General features: G+C 41.0%; 1 protein-coding gene across 2 annotated transcripts in view; it reads right to left on the minus strand.

Annotated features, from left to right (window-relative positions):
- LOC126455448 (putative leucine-rich repeat-containing protein DDB_G0290503) overlaps window positions 1-23,428 on the minus strand; it is a 94,620-nt gene that overhangs the window by 42,426 nt on the left and 28,766 nt on the right. For both annotated transcript variants that reach the window (XM_050091200.1, XM_050091199.1), the window contains exon 2: window positions 16,533-16,825. In XM_050091200.1, the coding sequence (XP_049947157.1) occupies window positions 16,533-16,825 (293 nt within the window). The remainder of the gene's footprint in view (window positions 1-16,532; window positions 16,826-23,428) is intronic.

Raw genomic sequence — 23,428 nt, forward strand, 5'->3', positions numbered from 1 at the left:
ACATTGTCAGTTAAAGAGTGGTCATTGGCTGGGAGAAGGGGTGATTATCTTAAAGAGGATAAAGATGCATTGGTCTTATGAAAGTTTATTTCCATTCCTTAAAAATATGGTCATTTAGAAAGGAGGTTGGCTTGAAGGGTTGGTCTTCTTGAAAGATTTCACTTTACAACAAATAGTTTTGCCATCAACATCCCCCACCTTGGGGGTGGTCTTGAAATTGGTTCAATTGTTTGAAGTCTCCCAGTCAGCTAACCACCATATAGACAGATGTGGTGGCCACATTTCTGATTCAGGTAATACATATAGTATAGTGCACAATGAGAAAGTAGCTATGCCCAAATGTAAACAATGCTGAGCTATTGCTTCACCTCACAAAGGAGGATCAAAATCTCAGCCACTCAACGGGAACACACTCCTATCATGTCCAGACTGTCTTCACAAGCATTCCTGGGGCAACAGCTCCTATATATGAGCACAATGTGTTGCTTGTAATAAAGATGGATATTTCACTTCTGTGTGTCGAGTGTCCTCACTCTGGCACTTGGCAGGACCAAATGGATATTAATGCAGTTACCTTGGACTCTCAAAATGCAATGGTGACACCAAAGAAATTGTTCATTATGCTTACAATGTGCAACATAAATATACAACAACAGTAATACACCAAAGATCAGCTCTCTTGTTGAACATACCTCCAACTTGGTGCACCATCACATCAATCCAACTGCTCGCCACCTAGTGACGTACAGCAAGCAACAGGTTCTGATCGAAGGTCAATCTACTATTGAAGCAGCATGTAAAAATATCGTACAGCACCTCATCTTATTCTTGGTATACAGTGCAAACCTTGTGGTGCACAGCGCAAATGCGGAAAACCTTTTCAGCTTGGATGCATTTTTCACTTTTGAGTTTGGCACTGAACTCCTCTCCAACCAAAAAAAATTTAAGGAGCTAGAAGACATTTGTAAGGAGTGCCCAGACAATTTTTCCATAGGCTTCAGCAAAGCAAAGAACATCACAGTGCACATTGCATTGAAGAAATCAGCATGGCCCACTTCTTTCATAATTGGCTTATACCTTTAGCACCGTGTGTATCAGTAAAAGACGAGTTGGACAGACACAAAACTTCATGTCACTGAACTCATTTTTGTTAGCAAGCGGAAATACCACTGGTAATTGTTAAGAAACGTTCAGGAAAACTTTGGTTAAGTGGTGCTCTTGCTGTCACAGTAAACTCACAGTTTGAAATCGACATTTATCCCATTCCAAAGACAGAAAAAGCTTTACCACACTCTCAGATGGGCAGTATTCTTCAAAATTGACCTGGCCAAAGCTTACTTGCAGCTGCCCCTTCATGAAGAATCACAAAAGGTATTGCTTGTTAATACATGGCCTTCATAAGTTTAAACATTTGGTTTTTGGCATTGCAGTGTCCCAGTCCTTTTCAGATGGTTCTTTGAACAACTGCTTACATGTTTTCCAGGACGTATTAATTATTTAGATGATATTGTTGTCACTATGGTCAGAACAGAGGAACATTTTCAAGACCACTGGAAACTGTTCAGCACTCTACAGGCCACCAGCCTCAAATGTAATTTAAACAAATCCAAGTTCTTTCAGCCATCACTGGAATATCTCAGCCATGTCATTTTTCAAGATGAACTTCAACCTGCGAGGAAGAATGTAGATGTCATCACAGCATCCCAGTGGTCATCTGGGAGCAGAGGGCCACCATATGTGTATCCTGGACAGAGGTGACAGGGCAGTGCAGTGTTATCATAACCAATTCTGCACGCATCAAGGTGACCATCCACCTCCATCCCCAATCATGCTCCAGGATACTTGTCACAGCAACACTGTGCAATATTCCTTTACTACCCCATCTCCTTACTTTCCCATTTCAGCTCTGGAGCTTTTCCATCTTCTTCTTCTTCTTCCTCCTCCTCCTCCTCCTCCTCCTCCTCTCTGACAACCCAGCACACCACCTCAGTTGTGCAACCATCATTTTCCTTTTCTACGCAACCCATTTAGGATGGGACATCAGAGGATCACAGCACGAAGTGCCAGACCTTCCCAAGCAGCACTTTCAACTGGGGTTCCCTCACCTTTCGAGCTGGACACGGAAATTGAGTACTCTCTGGACTGTCTGGCATCACCTCTACATTGTCACAACCCTGACACGGCCACCATGTGAGTTTCTTCCAGCTGCATACCCCAGTGCAGGTCAACTGGGAACCAGTCCATCCTACACTTTCATAGATGTCACTCTTGTTCATAATGTCCCTTGGCGTCCTGCCAGGTGTGGGGCCACCCATGAAATGTTGCTCATACCCCATATTGGGGAAGGACTGTGGTACAGTAACCCATGGAACTACCAGCACCTTCAGTGGGTATTCAAAGGAATTGACACCACTGCCACTGACCAGATGATGTTACAACTCAACCATTTTTCCACATTTGCCACATTTGGGCTCAGCTGCCAGAGAGAGAGAGAGCCCCTTTTAGTCTTTGCTCAAAGATCTGGACACAGACTGTTCCAAACACACAAAACTATTTGCTGTCATACTGGATTATTCCTGTGGCATGTTCTTTTGGGCTGTGTACTATGTTGTGATACTTGTACTGCACTTGAACTGTAAAATGTATCAGCTGAATGAAGTGATGTACTATTACTTATGTTGTGTGTTAAAACAGAATTACTACATTCTTCTTGAAGTCTGAGGGTATGAGATACATATCTTGTATACAAGGTGGAATAGCTTTGTCATGGCTGGTTTTCCCAATAAACTCAAAGATTCTGAGGGAATGTCGTCTACTCCAGGAGCTTTGTTCTGAATTAGGTCTTTCAATGCCTTGTCATATTCTTCTTGCGGTATAAAACATCACATCTCATTTTCATTTACTTTCTCTTCTCTTTCTAAAATATTGATTTTAAGCTCTTTTCCCCTGTGTAGCCCTTTTATATTCCTTCCACCTATCACCTTTTCATTTTTCCTTTAGTACTGGATTGCCACCTGAGCTGTTGTTAGCCACACAACATTTCTTCAAGGCAGCATCTATCTACCCCTAACTATGCATGCTTGTACAGCCTTGCATTTGGGAATGAGCCACTATTGTTTAGAAAATTTGTTCTCTATGGCAATTTAGATTTTAGATGGTATATCCTTTTGTCTGCTTCATTTGTTACACTTTTATATTTTCTCCTTTCCTAATTTAAATTCAGTATCACCCTTGTTGGTTAGGGATTTCTAATAGGCCTTGTCTTTTTTCCTATTTGCTCATCTAATACCTTTGGTATTTAATCGTTCAAAGCTATCCATTCACCTCCCTTTGTATTCTTCTCCAGTATTTCAGTCAATCATTGCCTAATGCCTCCTTTGAAACTCTCAAAAACATCTGGTTCTTTCAGTTAATCCAAGACCCATCTCCTTAATTTCCTGACATCCTGTCCTCAGATGAGTGCCATTGAGGCCAGGAGCAACAGAATCTTCCTCCGCCAGTATTCTGACTATCTCTCATGCACTGAAGAGAAATATTTTTCCCACCATCCTTCCCACCCCATCCACGGTGGTATCTCACAGCATACCTGACCTATGCAATATCCTTGTCCATCCCTATACCACTGATGCTCCCAACCCCTTGTCCAGTGGCTCATATCCCTGCAACTTAGAAACAAGACCAGTCCTATACATCCTAGCGGGTGAATCTTGGGCCACACATGGTCAAACACCTGTTGTCATAGGTAGGAAAATCAGGTCTTTTTTAGGATAAACCCAGACAACAGGTTCCCCTGCCTAAAGAGTATCTCCAGCACTTTAAAAAGTACTGGAAAAAATCACTCACAAGACAGATTTTAACACTTCAAATATCACACAGACCAGATGTCACAGAGAAAAACAAACCATTGGAAAGAGTAACATGGGGCATTTCACAGACTTAACAATCCTCCATCAAAACATGCAATCATTAAAAAATAAAATACAACTATTAGGAGCTGAGCTCCAATCTTTGAACTGCACAGTAATTTGTATTACTGAGCACTGGTGTAGAGACACATAAATCCAACATGTAGTATTATCATTGTATGGAAGGGCAAACTTACTGCAGAACTACTTCAAGCATTTATTTCAGAAAAAGAACACAGTTCAAATCAAGACATGACCTCAGTACAGTAAGAGAAGACAAAGACTTTGAAATATCAGCTGCTGAATTAACAGGGCTTGATATCACCAAGAAATTAATCATTTTGTGTGTGTATAGATCTCCCAGTGGTAGTGTAGACACTTTTTTCAATAAATTAACAGAAGTTCTAGATAAAGTCTCAGGTACAAAGGTAACATAATTCTGTGTGGGGGCATTAACATCAACACTAATATCATAAATGAATTCAGCAGAACCTCCATAAACATCTGAGAGAATATGGTATAGTTGTAGGTAAACAACTAGAATTCTCTCATATACAGATTTATTCACACTTAGCATCTACACAGATACAAGTCCGGAGGCTAACTGCCGTTAGCATCCAACATGCTCTCCAAAGCCCTCTCCTCAAATATTTTTATGGCGCTCTACGCCACATAGCCCCCCCCCCCCCCCTGCGCAGTATGGAGTATGTCCCTGTGAATGGGGGGGGGGGGGGGGGGTGAGAAGTTAGGAAGGTAACGCACAGTTCTTCTGCGTCAGGCCGAAGCGGTCGACTGGTAGGAGACCGGGGGGTGAAGCCCGGTACGTCGATGGTGAAGTCAGCAAGCGACACCGGCGGCTGAAGACAACATCCCGTCCTGGAGTGAAGGTGTAGCACTTCGTCAGCCAGCAGGCGGAGAATCACCTTGCCAGAAGGCCTAACAAAGGCACGCAAATTGCCACATGCAGCACTTCTGCTCAATTTAAAGCGGCGCACCACACGAGATTCTGCACTTCCTCCCTCAATTTTGTCACACGCGAGTACCACACACACTGTATCACCATCTACGACAACAGATAATTTATGTATGTCATCAGGGTGCACATGTGTTGTGAATTCTTGGATGGCACCTGTACGAGCAATGGTAGGGAGGCAGGGAGGTGTGGGAAAGCCATGGCAGGGGGAAGCATCTGCTAAGAGGGGGGTGGCAGGTGCACTAGACTGTGCAGGAGACAACCTCGGGCGATCAGCTGACAGACGAGGGAGCGTGACCAAAGGCAATGAGGAGCCAGCGTGGGTTGAACGGCATGACAAAGAGCTGTCACACGAAGATGGTAACACAATGGTAGAATCTGAGTGGCTGGCAGTTCGACTGCGAGGGCTGTGAGGAGTGAAGCCCCGAAAAGATTGGCCACTCGAATTAGATGAACGTGGAGAAGGAGCAGTGCTTGGCAGAGAAACATGCTGTGGAAAATCAATACCCAAATGCATGGTGTGGGAAGATGGATGGCCGCTCGAAGCAGGAGCGGAAGAAATAGGGGCAGAATCAGGGAGGTTCACCTGAGGCTCAATGAAAGCTGGTTTCACTCGGTTGAGTGAGACCGTGGTTACAGAGTCTTTTATGAGGAGATCCATGTTACTCTCAGAGCGTTTGACGACCTTGTAAGGACCTGTGTAGGGCGACTGAAGTGGGGCTTTGACTGAGTCATCTCTGAGAAACACGTACTCACAAGAGTCTAGCGTGCACGGTACGTACACGCGCGGAGGTGTATGAGCAGCCGGAGGTGGCGGCTGAATTTTGCTGCAGTGCAAGTACACCCGCTCGAGAAGTGAAGGGAGTTCAGAGGGCCGTGGAAGTGGGGTCGGAGTGACTAATTCTCCAGGCAAAACCAGAGGTTGGCCATATACAAACTCGGCTACGGACCCCTTGAGGTCTTCCTTGAAAGTCGCATGAAGGCCAAGAAGCATGAAGGGCAGTGCCTCTGTCCATAGTGAGTGATGGCACCGCAGGGCAGACTTCAGGGTGCGATGCCATCACTCGACAAGCCCATTGCTTTGGGGGTGGTATGCAGAAGTGTGAATTTTGACAATACCACACATTTTACATAAGTCAGAGAAAACTGAAGACTCGAATTGTCGCCCCTGGTCAGTGGTGAGGTAAACAGGTGAGCCAAATCTAGAGATCCACGAATCTAAGAATGCTCGACTTACTGTCTCAGAGGTAATGTTCGGAATAGGCACAGCCTCAGCCCACCGAGTCATCCTGTCAATAGCTGTAAACAAGTAACAGAAACCCTCGGAGGGGGGCAAAGGGCCTACGAGGTCGACATGAACATGGTAAAACTGGCCTGGAGGTTGGGCAAAACAGCCAAGGGGTGGAGAAGTGTGTCTGATACTTTGTTCTGTTGACACACCATGCATGCCCTTGCCCAAGACTGACAGTCACGGCGCATGTTTCTCCAGACAAACCGTTCAGCTACCAGACAGGTGGAGGCTTTGACACCGGGGTTTGCTAATGTGTGTAGTTTGTCAAAGACCTGGCGTTGAAGGGGCTTAGGAATGAATGGCCGCAACGTACCAGTCGATTCATCACACCACACTAAGTCAGATATGCCAGAGAAAGTAGAGCGTACCGGTTGGAGAGAGGAGCTGTGGTCTGAAATTAACTGCATGGTATCGAGGTCTGCCGATTGCAACTGAGGTAGGTCCGTTAAGTCAATTAAGGTTGTGACAGCACCAACACGCGAGAGAAAATCAGCGACCACATTGTCCGCTCCTCGGATGTAGCGAATGTCATTTGTAAATTGCAAGATGTAATCGATGTGACGAAAGCGTCGTGGGGGCGGATCACCCGCAGGATTTTTTATGGCAGGAACCAACGGCTTGTGATCAGTGAGCACATAGAAATCTCGTCCCTCAACATCAGTTCTGAAGTGTCTTATGGCCTCGTAAACTGCAAGTAGTTCTCTGTCGAATGCTGAGTATTTCTTCTGCGTGTTGTTTAGCTTTTTTGAGAAAAACTGCAGGGGGGTCGTAACATCATTGTATGTCTGACTCAGTACTGCGCCAATAGCATTGTCACTAGCGTCAGTAGTGATAAACATTGTGGCGTCCGCCCGTGGGTGAGCAATAGTGACAGCGGAGGCCAACAGCTGTTTGAGTTCATTAAATGCCTTGTCCATGTCTGGTGTCCATGGTACCTGGCGGGTGCCAGAAGTTTGTGGGCCAGCAAGAGCATCTGTGAGAGGAGCCTGCACCACAGAAGCGGCTGGCAAATGTTTCCGGTAATAATTAACTGTTCCGATGAACCTGCGTAATTCCCTGTAGGTCTGAGAGCGTAGCATCTCGAGAACAGGCTTGATCTTGTCCTGTGGTGGTGTCAGACCATCCGATGACACAACATAACTTAGGAATGTGACGGATGACTGGTGCAATTGAGTATTTTTATTGTTCAGTTCAATACCAGCGGCTGCTAAAATATCTGTCACGACTTGAACACGCTCCTCACTCTGTTCTAAAGTAGAAGCAAAAACCAATATGTCGTCCATATATACGAAACAAAAGCCTAGATGGGATAAAGTTTGATTGATGAAATGCTGCCACGTTTGGGTTGCATTTTTCAACCCAAACGGCATAAATTTGTATTGGAACAGCCTGAAGGGAGTGTTTATGGCAGTCTTTTCAATGTCCTCCGGAGCCATAGGAATCTGATGAAATGCGTGCTTACAGTCCAAAACAGAGAAGTACTTTGCACTTGCGAGTGCATGATTGAAGTCTGCGATGTGTGGGACCGGATATTTACCAATGATGGTGCGGGCATTTAAACGCCTATAGTCTCCGACCATACGCCAAGTACCGTCTTTCTTTTGGTCAAACAGGATAGGACTAGCCCAGCAACCGGAAGAAGGTTCAATTATTCCCTTTTGTAACAGATCGTCCAATTGTTCTTTTGCAATTTTCATAAATTCTGGCTTGGGGCGGCGTGGACATTGCGATATGGGCGGCCCATTGGTTAGACGTAACCGATGAACTGTGCCGTTAGTGACTACTGCAATACGTGGCGTGGCACGATAGTCAGATGTCTCTGAAGCGGAGCAGGCAGTGGCGGACGGGCCAAGCTGTGGCGCTGAGGGCACGGAAGTACAGGTGTGCCACCCACTTGTAGGCTGCGTAAAGGCCGCACACGTGTTAACATGGGCGAGGTTGGTACACTGGTTCTTGGTAGCGGGCCGTGCCGCTACGAGCGCTGTAGGCATGAGTGGGCGTGGCCGGACAGCAGATGGCCGTAGTTCATTGCCACAAGCTTGGCAAGTTAATTTTCCATTCGGAACGCAAGGAGCATGAGCACTCGGGCATACCCTATCATTACAAAAGGGGGTGCTGACACAGTTTACAGAGTTCACAACATTGTCGTTAACGTGCGCGGGCACGGGAACACCAGATTGGCACGGACTGACCTTGTCTGTAGCCAACGAGTTGTCTGCTTGTAGTGCCGCGAGGCGTTGTTGTGTGGAGGCCAACTCGTGGTGTATGTCGCGGAGATGCAGCAGCCTTTCCATACGTTCCATCCGCAACTTAGAAGACTTGGCGCACTCCACTAGCCACTTGTTTGTCCAAGATTGCAGCTCCAAGGATAGGTTTACACACTTCTTAGCACAGCACACATGGTTGGTGTTAGCCGAACTGTCACTCAGCGAGGCGAAAGGAATATGTTTGTTAAGGGAGGGGTAAAACACAGTATTTTGCACAAAATCTAGTGACAACTGATAGTGCTTGAGGAAATCAATTCCGAGAATAGGTTCTTCAATTGTTGACACTAGAAATGTCCACTCCAGCTTGCACTCGGGCGAAAGTTTCACTGTATACAAAGTGGAACCCGAACACTGTAGGGTAGACAAGTTCACTGCACGAAGTACTGTTTTGTGTGGTTGCACTTTATTGGTTGCTAGGCGTACCAGCAGCAAAGAGACGTCTGCGCCAGTGTCTACCAGAAAACATACACCTGATCGTAAATCGCGAACATAGACTCGACCACACTTACTGTTATTGTCCGAAACGGAGTGCAACGTGGTATGGTGCCCGTTGTTTACATCACAGGAGGTGGCACCGTAGCCCACCTGCAGTTGGAGTTTGGGTAAGGACACGGTGACTGGCATTTGCGAGCTTGCTCCCCGAATCTCGCGTGGAAGAAACAGTAAGGTTGGGTGGGCCTGTGCCCTTGTGGGTAGTTGCTAGGTGACGGAGTATGTGCCCCAGAGTCTTCCACAGAGGCCGATGCACTGTCGTTGCGAGGAGTTGAAGGTGCAGGCAGGGCGGCTAGTTTAAAAAACTTGTTATCAGCAGCACCAGACAAGGGCGTGGCGTCAGAAAGCGTCTTAGTGCAGTCACGTCCAGAATGCAGTGCACGGAACTCACATTGCCTGGCGGAGTATGCTCTGTCGGAGGCGCGTAAACGTTCATTTACTGGCCTATCTTCATACGCAGAGATTGCAGTCTGGACAGGCAAAGGCAGCTTTTCAGTCCAGATTTCTGCGAGCATGTCATCAGGCATAACTTGCTCATCGACGAGAAGACGGATGCACCGCCACAGCTGGGACGGAGACCTGTCGCCGAGACGCTCTTTGTAGATGAGCTGTCGCACATTTTCTCTCCTGGTTTTAGAGACGCGCTCCAGTATCGTTTGTTTTACCACAGCATACTTCCCTGCTGGGGGGGGGGGGGGGGGGGTGCTTTGACCAGATCATAAATTAAATCGACACGGTCGTGAAGATGGTTCATGAGGCAGACGAAGCGTGCGTCATCGTCCAAAGCACAGACATTGAATGTTTGCTCAACCAGGTTAAACCAGAACTCCGGGTGAGCAGGTTTGAAGTCTGGTAATTTCGGCAGATTCGGCACTGCAGTCACTGCGGAGGTGCGCCTATTACTTCGGACGGAAGTAGAGCATGCAGAAGATTGCGAGTCCGGATTATTGGCGTCCCGTAATGCAGGAATCGCGAAATTCACTTGACGCCGGGGGGGGGGGGGGGGGGGGCTGAGAAGCGACGGCCGCTCGAACGGTGTGAGGATCGTAGTAAAAATGTGCACTCTCATTGACGTGGTAGCTCGGAGAGAAGCCACAAGTGCTTAAGTACGCCAGTGAATGTCTGTTATGCACACAGTATTCACTCAACCGTGAGTGGTGGGGCTGGTTGTAGATGTCGGAGTAATTACTATCCAGCACAGAATTGTTGACCTGATTAGAAGCAACACAAGGATCCCACACATGTCCACTAGGATTCACACTTGGTGTGATATTTGCTGTTTGGCAAGCATTGAACACCTGTTGACTAGCCGGCACGGAAGGATACACACGTGGCGGGAACTGATTCGAGTTTGAATTTACTACTGGATTTTCCAAAGTAGCAAAACCTCGCTCGACGCCATGAACTGTATTGAATTGTATGTTCGACACAGGAGTAGAAATGTTCCGACCAACACTCTGTGGAGAACACGTGCGAAGGTCCAGGCTAACAAAGCCAGAGTCCACGACCGTTGGCGGTTGGAAGAAACTGGCGGCACTCGATGAATTCCACTGCATGTTCTGGCTGAAGGATTCCGAAGATTCTTGCGGCATGTCCACTGCGACGGCAGGAGTGCTGGAGAGATGTTGCTGGAATCTGGGCGGCGGTGAATGCTGAAAGGCCATTGTCTGGAGCTGAACAAAGGCCCTCGCGATCGCGGATAAACCCGACGCGGTAGGCGCGTAAATAACCTTCAGGCGGTAGCTCGGACGCGTATTACACAAAAACGGGGTCACCAGTGAGGGAATATGGTATAGTTGTAGGTAAACAACTAGAATTCTCTCATATACAGATTTATTCACACTTAGCGTCTACACAGATACAAGTCCGGAGGCTAACTGCCGTTAGCGTCCAACATGCTCTCCAAAGCCCTCTCCTCAAAGATAGCACACTTACGCACAGAACAAATATCGATTTTTATGGCGCTCTACGCCACACATCCTTCAAAGTTTTGGCATCTCCCTATTGGTCAATAGTGCAACTAGGGTTACTATAATGAATGCATCAGTAACTGACCATGTGGCCAACAATATGGACAGGGAAAAATGTGATGTAGCTGTAAAAGATCTCGAACTAGCAGACCATCTCTGTCAAATAACAACAATAAAATCAGGCATTGAATCATTCTCTAAATTACAAGCCTACAAACAACATCCATCAGAAATCAAAACAAAAGATTTTTCAAAAGAACTAGAAAAACAAAACTGAGATGAAGTGTATAAGTAAACCAATGTGAATATGAAATTCTATAAATGCTCCACATTGTTTAAATTGAACTTTGAAAACGCATTTTGAAAAGTATGCATGTCTGTATCAACATCTCACAAAAACAGATGGATACAGCAGGTATTGAGAAGTCCTCCCAAACACTTAAATACCTCAGTTCCATGAAAAAGGTTTGCAATGATCCAGAATTCTTAAATTTCTATCACAGATACAAAAAGATCTATAGGAAAGTGCTGATTGCTGCAAAAAAGTCATTTAATGACAAAATAATATATAGTGCAGAGAATAAAAGCAGAGCTGTCTGGGATGTTATAAAAAAGGAAATGAGGAGAGGCAAACAATTGCAGAATAACGTACTGCTAAGGGAGAGGGATAAGGTAATAAATGATCCACAACACTTAGAAAACTATGTAAACAAGCATTTTTCAAGTATTGCAGAGAAGTTACAGCAAAAATTCCCCAAAACAAATATAACAACTGTAAATAATGTTGCACTAAATACAATGACGTTACTTCCAACCACACAGAATAAAGTCAATAAAACTGTTCAAAAACTAAAAAATAAAAAGTCAGTAGGCTTAGATGAAGTACCAGGCTGCGTACTATGTAGGGATTATATAAGGCCCCTTAACAAATATAATAAATGAATCCTTCAAATCATGTACATTTCCAGAGCAGTTAAAACAGGCAATAGTTGTACCTTTGCTTAAGAAAGCTAATTCAGAAAACATAGAAAATTACCGGCCCATTTCCCTGCTGTCAGCATGCTCCAAAATAATAGAAGCAATTATGAAAGAAATATTAATGACTTATCTGAATAAATACAATCTTTTAAGCGAATCACAGTTTGGTTTCCGAGGGTGGCAAAAATATGGAGTCAGCCATAGTAGAATACAAAAGTTGTACTTGATGCTCTTGATAAAGATGAGTGTGTCACAGGCATATTTTTGGATTTTTCTAAGGCGTTTGATACAGCTGACTACAAGATTCTATTAAATAAATTAGAAGCATTAGGAATAAGAGGGGTAGCTAATGACTGGTTTCGATCATACCTAGCAGATAGGGTACAAAGAGTAGAGATAACACATACATCAAATAGATCTAAACATTTAGTAAAACACTTATCAGGACCAAAATACAATAATATAGGGGTTCTGCAAGGCAGCATATATATTCCTGATATACATAAATGATTTTCCCACTAGTGTAACTCAGGGTGAAAAAATTCTCTTTGCTGATGACAGCAATATTATAATCAAAATATCCACGGGTATTATATCTATAGTGTCCAACGGGCACAATATTTCGGCGATCATACATGTCGCCATCATCAGGTGAACTGACGGACTGAGCTCCTGTGAACGTGCCGGCACGGAGATCTGTACGCTATGGCTGCTCAGAGGGAACTGGATTCGGTCGCCGCGGCGGCCGATTTAAATACCCTCCGCCCGCGGCACGCTCCCTCCGCCGTCCACGCCCCGCGCCACAGTCGCGCAGTGGAACAGATTGCGACGGCGTCTGAGATGACGTCAGTGTGATGGCTCTGTCCGCCGTGGTCGTCACAACTATACGTTTGCTCGATTTACTCTTGATTAACCCGATCGCTGGTTCCCAAGCCTTGCTAAGATTATAGCCACAGTCACAGTTTATGAGGTCATCATTGGTGCAAATTTCGATGGCTTCTCTAACAACGCTGTCCCAGTATCTCGACGTCCGTACCAGAATCCTCGTGCGGTCATACTCCATGGCGTGATTTTCTGACAAACAATGTTCAACGACCGCCGACTTGCTTGGATACATCAGTCGAGTGTGCCTCTGGTGTTCACGGCATCGATCCTCGACGGTACGCATCGTCTGACCAATATACGACTTGCCACATTGACACGGAATCTGGTACACGCCGGTCTTCCTCAAACCGAGGTCATCTTTGGTGCTCCCCACCAGTGCACGAGTTTTATTTGGAGGACCCGATGATGGCGACATGTATGATTGCCGAAATATTGTGCCCGTTGGACACTATAGACCGGCAGCACACCCATGGATATTTTGATTATCAAATACGCCGGGAGAAACTCAAGAATCACAGCAATATTATAGTCACTGAGAAAACAAGAGAACTCCTTGCTGAGAAAGCAAATGAAACTCTCAAGAAAGTTTATGATTGGTCAATAAGCAATAAAGTGACGTTGAACATAAAGAAGACTAATGCCATGAACTTCAGTTTGAAGAGGGAAAATGACAATGTTAAATTAAATGTAGATGGCACCTCTATAGACTGTGTAACAAATGCAAAATTTCTAGAAATGAATACCAATTCTCAGTTGAAGTGGTTTCAACTCATAAAGGTACTTGCAAACAGAATGTCATCATCATGTTGTGCCCTTACAATCCTATGGTTGGTGTGTAACATGCACTGTCTTTTAGTGACATATTATTCATATGTACATTTAATTATTAGCTATGGCATTCTTGGTTGGGGAACAAAAGCACAAAATATGAACATAATTTTCAAACTCCAGAAAAGAGCCGTAAGAATAATAACCAAAAACACTAGTCAACGTCATTGTAAAGATCTGCTCAAAACACTGAGGATTTTAACTGTGCCATGTGAATACATTTACCAGTCAGTTATACACATCAAAAATAACATTGGTAATTACTGCACAAACAGCTCTGTCCATGACCATGCAACAAGAGATAGACTCAACTTACATTTACAAAGAAAAAATAAACATAAAACTCAAAACAGCATTTTCTACTAAGAAATAAAACTGTACAATAAATTACCAAAAGAAATTAAAGAAACTGCAAAAATACACTTATTTAAAAACGCAGCTAAAAAGTACCTGTTATGCAATACATTTTATACATTGAAGGATTACTTAGATAAAACAGAGTAGGGGTTGATGAAAAAATGTTGTACACATAAATAATAATAATAACGATTATAAAACATCCAACATTCCACATAACACTTTCACTTTGTTTTATTTTCCCCTTCTTTTTACCTTTCTAGAAATAGTTACCCCCAAGCTACGCATAACACAATACTAACACCTCTTCCTAATTCTGAACTCAACATCTCACTCATTATGGAGAGATGCTGACTCAGTTTTTCAGGATAGCAAATGGAAAGTTGTGGTACAGAAAATGGCCCAGAGATCACCAGTGTGTGTGTGTGTGTGTGTGTGTGTGTGTGTGTGCATAGTGAGTGAAGCATTATGAAACAACGTGTGTATAGTGTGTGCAGTAACTGATAGTAAGATACGAGTGAATGGTGTGGCATTACATTATTTAATAAGTTATTTGTAAAAAACGTATTGTATACCAGGAGTAAATCTAATGATTAAGTCTAACTAGAAGTCTGTAAATATATCTGTATACAAATTAGCTTATTTTAAATTGGTCTAAACTTGTGAATACTTTGACATGTCCTATATCCTTGTAAAAAGAGATCTACGGATGAATAAAGCTACTACTACAAGTACTACTACTACGTACTTCTACTAGTACTCCCACTACAACCTACTCCAGTCCTGTCACAGCATCTCCTACACTATGAAACATATGGCTATCTGTAAAAACAGTCATGTGATCTACCAACTAAGATGCAATCACTGTGCAGCATTCTACTTGGGCATGACCACTAATGAGCTGGCCATTCACATGACTGGCTGCTTCCTAACGGTGCCCAAGAGACAGCTGCACCACACAGTTGGTGAGCATACCAGCCAACATGATGTGCTTGACTTAACTACTGCTTCACAATCTTTGCCACATAGATACATCCCACCAACACTGGCTTTTCCGAATTTCACTGGTGGTAACTCTGCCTGCAACATATCCTTCTTTCCCATAACCCCTGGTCTCACCCTTCCACAATCCCTGCCCTCCACCTGCCTCTTTCCCCTTCCCTACTCCATCTCTTGCCCTATACTTGCCTCTATCCTGCCATTTCCTTTCCCAGTACAGACTCCTGATGCTGCACCTAGCAGCCCACTATCCTGACCAACCACATCCCTCCACACCCCCACAGGCAGCCCTAGCACCTTCCCCCATATCAATCCTTCTATCCCAACCTCTCCTTCCTCCCCCTCATATGCCTCTGCTGTATCCTCACTACCCACCCCATCTGGGATCGTTGCTCACCTTAGATGCAGTCACAGTCAGGCCGTAGTGATCAGAGGTGGCCATGGCCATGTGTATGTGAGTTATGCATGTGTATTTTGTCTGCATCTTGCAGTAATTGATATTATCTAACAGGCTTTTTTCAATGTGCTAATCTGCCGCTCAACACCTCCTTTATATGGTTAGTAGCAATCTACCCATTTCATATCCCCAAATGAGTTAACATGTGGAAACTGTGATTTACAAACACTGACATTTTTAGTGGATTCTACTGTGCAAGACACACGAATAAAAAGAGATATGGAACAACCGATTATGACTGATATATAAAACAAATAGAAAATTACTGAACATTATACTGTCTCTAATGACCACATTATCGATGAAGTTAAACTCTAATCTTTCTTCCTATTTTACTTTATATTATAGATAAATGAAAACTTTTATGAGATCTCTATAATTTAAATATATTTATAGCATTTTTGTTGTTCTTTGTGTTTCTGAAAATACAATACCTGTAAGAGAATATTTTGCTTTACATATACAGAAAAGAGAAAGAGGTGTAAGTAAATGCTCTGCTAATAATAACTATACTAACCTGACTAAAAAGTACTTGGATTAGTATTAATTTTTATAATGAGATACGAAAAAAACTTAAATTGTTCGTTTTAACAATTTCACACATGAATTATTTATGAAAGAGAAATGCAGGCTTTATATAACACAATCTGAATTTTTCAACTCTGTTATTGAGAAATAACTGCAAGCTCAATTTGTTTTTGTCTAAAGACAAGAAATTTGTGTTTTTTATGTGTAGTGTTAGTCCAGTACATCCTAGATTAATCTAATGGCCCATTTCTGTCTCTTAGACAGATAAACAAGCCATACCAATGAGCTCTGGGCTGCAGTTTTATATTAATACAAATGACCATTCCAAATACTTCCTGACAGATTAAAACTGTGCCAGACCAGGACTCAAATCTGAATCCTTGCTTCACCTGAATATAATTCAACCAACAGAACCATCTGACACGTGATTCTAACCTTGAGTTGCACAGTCACCTCTATTACTTTCACAAACACCACACAGGATCGCATGCACATCTTACTGAACTAACATATTGAAAGGATTTTATCTATTCAAAATTGAGATTGTATTACTTCAAACGTAAAAACTGTCTGTCACAAAAGTAGGAATTAATTTTACTCACATTCTTTTTTTAATGTTATCCTTACAGTGTTTTTTCAGTTTATCAATATGTTCCTCATTCTTCTGAATTGAGATATCTTTTTCTGCAAGCTGTGCATTACCTTCATTCCTCTGAGTTTCAAGTTCATCTCTTAATCTTATTATATCAGCCTTAGCTTTCAGGTTACGATGCCATATGCGGTGCAAATTCTTTTGTTTTTCCAGTTCTTTTATGGGGGTAATGGCCAATCTCTGTGCAATACAGTTACGTAGCTGCTTCATGTATCCAATGAAGATGATACTGGCCTCTGAAACCTAAAGACATTTGGGCGGTCATTCACATTATTTATCCCTGAGCATAACAAAAGTTTATGAAATTTTTTAGTGTGTCTGCATATCACTTTAAATAATCCTCAGCCCAAAATTAAATGAACTAATGTTATGTGAGACGTAAAAAGAGCAACAACTGCTACACTCTGCAAATAAGAGCAATTGTAACAAGGCTCATAAATTTATGAATGAAGAAATCAAAGGCTACATCTCAAATTTCCCTCCTCTGAATCCCTTCTTTCACTTCGTAAGTCTATGTACACATCTGCATTTGTACTTTGCAGACCACTGTGAAGTGCACGGCAGTTGGTACATACCTCCGTACCACATATAATGTCTTACCATTCCATTAGTTTGTATAGCACTGGAAGAATGACTGCATGCACTGCAATCAGCCTAATTTTGACTTATACTCAACATGTAGGAGTCGGTAGTATATTTCTGTATTCCTTACTTTATACTGGTTCTTAAAACTTTGTAAGCATGACTTCATGAAACAGTTGGTGTCTTTCTTCAAGTGTTTGTCTATTTAGGTTGTTTAGCATTTCCATGACACTCTCCTGTGGGTCAAAAAACTGGCCATGCTTCTTCATGCCCTTCTATGTTTAATATCCTTCATATATGTACCAGACACCATAGGATAAGTTGCCTTCTGTAGACAATCTCCTTCAGTGACTGAGAGCATTTCCGCAGTATCCTACCAATGAACCAATTCAAATCTACCAACTGCTTTACCTACAGCTGAGCCTATGTGATCATTCCATTTAATATCCCCACAAATTGTTACACCAAGTCATTTATTTCTATGAGCTGACTAATTCCAGTGGTGACTCACTGATATGCTGGTGGAGCTACTCTCTGGGTCTCTTTCCTGATATTTCCTATCTTTCCCTCTCTGCTTTCCTCTGCTATTCAACCACGATAATTATTTATGTATTTATCTGTGTATCTGAGAGCTCTGCTCAATTTGTTCCTAATTTTCAGCCGCAGTGAGCAATAATATTCTGTTTCATATGACAGCAACAACTATTTGCAACTAACAGCTTTGCATTGTACTTGAAGCTGTTTCTTTTAGCAGCTGTTCACAGCTGTCTTTATGCTGTCTCATTTTCAGCTAACACTGATTATACTCATAGTAAGCTACCAAAATTGAAAGAGGGTCTCAGCTCACTGCTGATTTCACACAATTTGCAACACACAGTCAACAACTATATTAGAATTACTACAAACAGTACCTGGGCTACAGATTATATTGTCACCAACATACAGTCAGACAACCATGCAGTAACTGTAACTCAAAACTGTCTGTCTGATCACAAAGAACAAGTGATCTCAGTAGAACAAAGTTTTAATCCCAGAAAGATCTGTCTTAAACACTAAGAAATCCATGACAACAACATAAGTACCTTTAATCACAATCTGGTTAATGAAGACCGGACTGAAATCCAAAATTACAAACAAAGCGTAAACAGCTTTACAACCAAATATTGTGAATATACTAAGGAGCACCCCTGTCAAAAACAGATGTGTAAAAAGTAAAGAAAGACAGAACAAATGAATTATAAAGGGCATCATTATTTTGAGGAAATATTGTGACTATACTAAGGAGCACCCCTGTCAAAAACAGATATTTAAAAAGTAAAGAAAGACAGAACAAATGAATTATAAAGGGCATCATTATTTTGAGGAAAAGGCACAGTATCATTAAACATAAAACTAATTGCTCACATTTCAAATGATACTATAAGGAATATAAAAAAAATCTACACCACAGTTACAAAATTTTCAAAGGAAATGGCTGTTGAAGATAACATTATCAGCTGAGATAATAATGCAAAAACAGTGTGGATAATGATAAAATTCAGAAACAGGAAAGGCAACTTTTAAATTAACAGCCCCAAGGAAATCAGATAGGATAATTCATTACAAGGGAACAAAGAAAATATACAGAAATCATTTATGACTACTTCATAAATGTACGCAAGAAACCTAACACAGGATACGTCAACTCCAACAACATGTGCAAACACTATGAATGCTTTAACAGAAAGGATGTCCACTACCAAGTTCTATATTCCTGTATCCAGCTAGTGAGAAAGAAATAACAAGAATCATAAACAAGTTGAAAAACACCAAGACCCAGGACATCTAAGTATCTCACACAGGATTATTAAACTGTCATTTGATTTATCATTAAGCAGCTGACCAACGTGATTAGTGCAGCCATCACAGTAGGACTGTATCCAGAGAGTCTAAAAGTTGTTAGGGTGCTCTTTTGTAAAACAAAGATGACTCTACAGAACACGGAAACTACAAACATGTTCATATTATACCAATAACATCTACAATTTTCAAATTTTCTCTGTGTGACAGATTAATAAGCTTCTTTACATCACAGAATATCCTATCAAAAAGCCAACATGGATTCAAATCTATTACTTCAGCAACACAAGAGCTTGTGCAGGAACACTTGACAGGAAAAAATCAACAATGGGGATATTCTGCAACCTATAAAAAACTTCCAGCTAAGTTAATCATAAGATTATTTTGAAAAATCAAAAATTATATGGGGTGAGAAGCACTACATTCAATCTGATAAAATTTTTCTTAGTGAACAGATATCAAAAAGTAGAAATACCAGATGAGGAGACAAGATTATTTTAGAAAATTCAAAATTATACGGGGTGAGAAGGACTGCATTCAATTTGATAAAATCTTTCTTAGTGAACAGATATCAAAAAGTAGAAATACCAGATGAGGAGACAAGATTATTTTGGAAAATTCAAAATTATATGGGGTGAGAAGGACTGCATTCAATTTGATAAAATCTTTCTTAGTGAACAGATATCAAAAAGTAGAAACACCAGTCAATGAGAGAAAAAAACTACTGAGATATGGGGAGCATTCTAAACAGTGTACCTCAGGGAAGTGTCCTAAAGACACTACTATTCCTGGAATACAGGCTGTCCCAGGAGGAATGGTCAGTATTCAGGAACATGACAGGACTGATCATTCAAAGTGAAAAAGGCTTACAAACATGAGCTCTAAAATGTATCCCTTACGAGCTATGAGCACTTCTTCATCTTCAGTAATATGAAACAAATCTCTTCTTCTGCAAACTCTTTACTTTCTATATTTTGAGAGGTGATAGTATGGACCCAAACAAGGAAAAAGTGTCCATTAACCACAGGTTTTAGTGTACACTTTAAGAGTTATGAGCACTTGTTCATATTCACTACTGTGAATACTGTCTCTAGGTATGCATTTTAAAGCCAGTGTTTGCCAGACATTTTTTTTCTTGTTTTGGACAGTACTGCCTCCTCCTAAAATATGGAAAGCAAAGAGCCTGCAGTAGAAGAGCTCTGTTTCACAATTTCAAAAGTAAAGAAGTGTTCATAGCTCTTAAGGTATACATTTTAGAGCCCATGTTTACCAGTACATGACATTCTTTCATACTCCTGAATACTGACTACTCCTCCTGGGATATTTTGTATATTGATGACCTTCCTGATGAAACCCTACAAAAATCCATACTATTGGCAGATGACACCAATACTTTAATTACAGGAATGGATCTAGGAGAAGCTACATGTGGAGCTGAAAGTATATTACATAAACTAGGTAACTGGTTGAGAAATAATCAACTTCTATTAAACTACAAAATGTATAGCCAAGGTCTAAAGATTTATAATATTCCTGATTTTATAGGCTTCTGAAGATAACAAATTAATTTGTTGAAACTGTTAAAATGCAATAAAATATATTTGGCAACTGATTACTGAATTTTATTCCCAAGAATTTAAAAAATAACAAATATTATGTACTTTGCAAAAAGATGGGTTAGTGCCAAAAATCAATGAGAACAAACTTGAGTAAGTACCTTGATGATAAATTAACACGGACAAAGCACATCAATAGCAAAATAGTAAATTAAACTCAGGCTGATATGTATTACAATAGTTAGACGAAACTGTTAGTGTTGAAATCCTCAAAACATTTTACTTTGCAAACTTTGACACCATAATATCATATTAAATAGAATTATGGGGGAGCTCAATAAATATGAGGAAGATAATCATCATACAGAAAAGTGCTATTTGCATAATAACCAGTGAGAAACGTCAGAAAAGCTGCAGATCAAAATTCAAACAGCTAAATATTTTAACACAGACTATAAGTACACCTAAGAAGAACATTAGCAGCTTTAGGAAATATCATGGAGTTAACCAATAGCAAATAAGAAACTGTTGGAAACTGAAAACAAACCAACACAGGACAAGTCTTTATGAGAAAAGTTTAACATACATAGGGATGTAAGTATTCAGTTTTCTTCCAAACACTATCAGCCACACTATCAGCCAAATAAAGAATATTAATGCATTTAAGCACACAGCCATATATGTAATCTGCAGCATTCTGTAATTGCACTAAACTGTAGTATACACTATGTAACAGTCATTGTATAATCAAAATCTGAGACATATATGTAATGATACAAATATATCACTTGAAATAAATCAGAAGGCTGAATAAAGAAATAAATAAGATTATTTCATTTTACAGCCATTTGTTTAATTCTCTCCTTTGGGTGATAACTTGCTGTGGTGTAGAATGTGTCAATAGTTTTACAAATACGATACATTTTTCTTTGTAAACATGACTACATTTATTTATTTACATTTTTTGAGTGTAATCCATCAAGCTGTCTTTTGTAAACGTCATACATAGGTTGAGTAGATTACTATAGACAGCACTTACGTACAGTAATGGTACATACATTCATCTTACTATTCTAATTATATTACATGTTACAAGAGAGGGCAAGTAGATTAGAATTCATTGAGTGAATATAAACATTTATTTACTAAGAAGACATTTAACTTCCTTTGCAACAGATTAGGTTCACAAGTTTTCAAAGCTTGTGTCAGTTTGTTGAACCATATCTGCCCAGTAATTTAATGACTATTGTCAGTTATTTTTAATTTTGTCTCCTGCCTGAAATAGTTCCTCTTACTTCCAGTATCACTGCACTTATTTAGTTTGCTTTTACTAGTCAGAAAAAATATAATGAGTTTATACAAATACAAGGAATATACTGTCAGATATTTTTGTTGGACAAAGGTTTCATGATAGGACTCTCTGGGCTTTAGTCCATGCATTAACCTAATGGCTGTTTACCATAACACTAATATTCCATTCAGGTGCAGGTCTGCTGCACAACCCCACAGCTCAATACCATAATTAACAAATGGATAAACTGTTTCGCAGTAAACAATTTTCAGTGTTTGGATTGGCACTATTTTTGCCAACTGATTCATAAGATACAAGCTACTGCGGATTTTCTCACACACAGATGCAATGTGGTTTACCAACTGAGATCTTTGCCCAGGTGGACACCAAGAAATTTAATGTTATCTGTTTCTGCTGATGTAATACCACAAATATTGTTGATTTCAGCCTCATGAGAATCAGTTGTCTTAAATGTTAGTAGCTGGGATTTACTGATGTTGGTGTTTAGACCCTGATTTAGAAAATAAATGGTTACTTCCATCACACCCTTAGTTGCAACTGAGTGCAATTTCATGAAATAAGAGGGAGGTGTCATTAACATAGGTTACTAGATGTGAGGTGAAGGGTTGTGTCATATCATTGACATAAACCAAGAAGAGAAAGAGACCAACAATCGATCCCTGCAGTACCCTCTGGTTTACTGTATCTCTAGAAGATTGGAAATCTATTACCTTGTTATCTATTTTACATGAAAGTTTAGTACATTGTTTGAGATTTCTCAAGTATGTGGTCAGTAATTGCATATATGAATCCTTAATGTTGTAAGCCTTCAATTTCTTAATGAGCAACCTGTTGTTGACTGAGTCAAAGGCTTTGAAAAGATCTAAGAATATGCCAGCTGTCTTCATACCATGGTCTAGGAGTGTGTACACTTAATGGAGGAAATCAGCAACTGCAGCAGTTGTGTACCGGTCTTTCCTAAAGACATGGTGTGTTTCTGTGATCAATTTGTTCTTTGCAAAATAAGCAGAAAGCTGAGAAAGGATAACAATTTCAAAAATGTTGCTAAAGGTAGCGATCAATGATATTGGGTGGTAGTTTAACCTCTTTTGTACTGCCCTTCTTATGCACTGGTTTAACAATGCTTATTTTTAAACTACTAGGATAAGTGGTATTCTAATACTGCACTTTATGAGGTGTGTTAGTGGTTTAACAACTTATTTTATGCATTTTTTCATGACTACACTCGACATATCATCCCATCCGACTGAGTACTTGTTCTTTAACGTGAGGATTATCATTCTTATATCATTTTCTTTAATCTCGTTAAATTCAAAACACTGCTTGAGGGATATGCTGTGGTATCCCTCAGTACATTTCTAAAGAGTGTATTGGATTTCCTGTTGGTGATATGAAATATTTATGAAAAATGTTACATAATGCTTTGGGTTCTTTTATATTACCATCCTGTATAATGCATAAGGGTTTACTGTCCCTAGTTGTGGAGGTGTTTTGATACTTGTTCATAAGTTTCCATGACATCTTGCTTATACTTGTAGCTTGAGAGATTTCATTACT

Source organism: Schistocerca serialis, chromosome 2 (genome assembly GCF_023864345.2).
Source record: "Schistocerca serialis cubense isolate TAMUIC-IGC-003099 chromosome 2, iqSchSeri2.2, whole genome shotgun sequence".
Lineage (NCBI taxonomy): Eukaryota > Metazoa > Arthropoda > Insecta > Orthoptera > Acrididae > Schistocerca > Schistocerca serialis.